Here is a 1,688-nt window from a genome sequence, read left to right as displayed (position 1 = left end):
CTTGATCAGCTTCTGATGCTGAAGGGGGATTCTTGAGACGGACATAGGCCGACGTGACGGGGTGAGACATGATGGTGAAGCGATAAATGTGATATTGACGATAGCTGCACCAGAGTGCAAATGTCGACATGTTTAATTGGTAGGCAAGCAACATGTTCGCGCGCAGTTGCCCTTGTGCAAAAGAAGCTGTACCCGTGCAGAAAACGCTGGTCTCGAACCGGTCTGTGGTTGACACTTGCATCTGACCTAGTCCTTGGCAGAGTTTAAAGCGGTGATGCATGCGTACTAGAGAGTTGAATCGTTTAGACCAATAGCACTTGAAAGAGTGTCGTGAGCTGTCCCATGCGGCGAAATCTAAGACGCCGTGGAGAGGAAGATTGTTGCATCAGGAATGGATCTGGTTCCGAGAGAAAGTATCTTGAAATTGTGCAAATTGACGGAACCCGTAGACAGCCGGGTATTGCATTGAAGTTCGGAATAGGCCTGAGGATGGCTTTAGATCGGGAAGAAGGCCCGCAGATGAGTTCAGCAAAACAGAGTCTCAACGGGCATGGCCAGAAGCATTTCCATAGCACTGAGAACGTTCCATAAAGTGTCGATTCTAGCGTAGACCTTTGGACACAAGCCTTTCAGAACAAACAAGACGATTGTTCATGGGAAACCAGCTCAATGATTCGGGGCGTTGTGGATACGAACAATGCAAAAAGAGAATCATCAATGTGACAGAAAAGACATGTCTCAGCTGGTTGCCCTTCAGATTTGCCGACAACAGAATCCCATGTCCAACCGATGCTAGCTCCACAGCCGCACTCCTCTCTGCAAAGCACGACCGTTCTGGCCTAACGCCTGACGTTGTTGATTTTGAAATCCCAAAGCGCCATCCTCTTTGTTTCCAAATACCACCAAAACGCCAGCGGGCTTGGGTCATATTCCGTCGGAGCTCTACCCACTGACCACGAGCCGTCTCGTCTCTTTGCTCTCCCTAATCCGAAGCAATCCCGACGATTCGGGCGGCAGAGCCAATGCGAAACTTAATTTCGTCACGCAGTGCTTCGCGAAGCGGCGGTGGGACATGAAGAGCTGCGAGCTTCCGGGCCAAGGTAATGATTTCCTCCGTCGTCTTTTCGTCATTGAGGTTGTCAGGCTTGCCGTCTTGGGGATTGTCATGTATCGACTCGGCATCTTGGGCACCGTCTTCGGACTCAAAGTCCAGTGTTTGGGACTTTGCGTCGCTGGAAGGTTCGCTGGCGGTGTCGCAACTCTCGTCCTGTCAGGAGATTGAACGTTAGCTGTACCATCGCCACGTCAGGGACATGTCGTTGTTCGGCTCGGCTGCCGGGTACTGACCTCTTGCGCGAACGGCCCGGGAGAAGCTGCATCTTCGGGTCGCTTTGTCATGCTGGACGTCTCGATTGGTATTCTTGAAGTGCACACCAGCAAATGATGCCAGCAAGTAAAAGGTGGCTGGGTTTTCTTGCGGTGTTTTCAATAAGTGGTCATGATGCTGTCCTTGAGGGTGGCGCGTGTTGTCGTGGTTTGGATTGGGTCAGGGAAGGGAAATCGAAAACGAGAAACCAAACCAAATTGCGGGTGCTTGGCCTTTCATTTGCTGGATGCACCAGCTGCAGTGTGTCAGCGAGGCTGCGTGACGGCAGGTGCCATCGTCACTGGCGTCCGTCCAGTCTTGC

At 51.8% G+C, this 1,688-nt stretch overlaps 1 protein-coding gene across 1 annotated transcript; it reads right to left on the bottom strand.

Annotated features, from left to right (window-relative positions):
• Positions 1-982: 982 nt before the first annotated feature.
• Positions 983-1,398, bottom strand: GCG54_00006543 (uncharacterized protein; the record flags this gene model as incomplete). Its single annotated transcript, XM_045406543.1, has 2 exons — positions 983-1,267; positions 1,348-1,398. 2 exons carry the CDS (start codon positions 1,396-1,398, stop codon positions 983-985), a joined length of 336 nt encoding a protein of 111 aa, XP_045267835.1.
• Positions 1,399-1,688: the final 290 nt, after the last annotated feature.

This window comes from Colletotrichum gloeosporioides (genome assembly GCF_011800055.1).
Source record: "Colletotrichum gloeosporioides strain Lc1 chromosome Unknown consensus_18, whole genome shotgun sequence".
Taxonomy (NCBI): domain Eukaryota; kingdom Fungi; phylum Ascomycota; class Sordariomycetes; order Glomerellales; family Glomerellaceae; genus Colletotrichum; species Colletotrichum gloeosporioides.
This window is presented reverse-complemented; position numbering and strand designations above follow the sequence as displayed.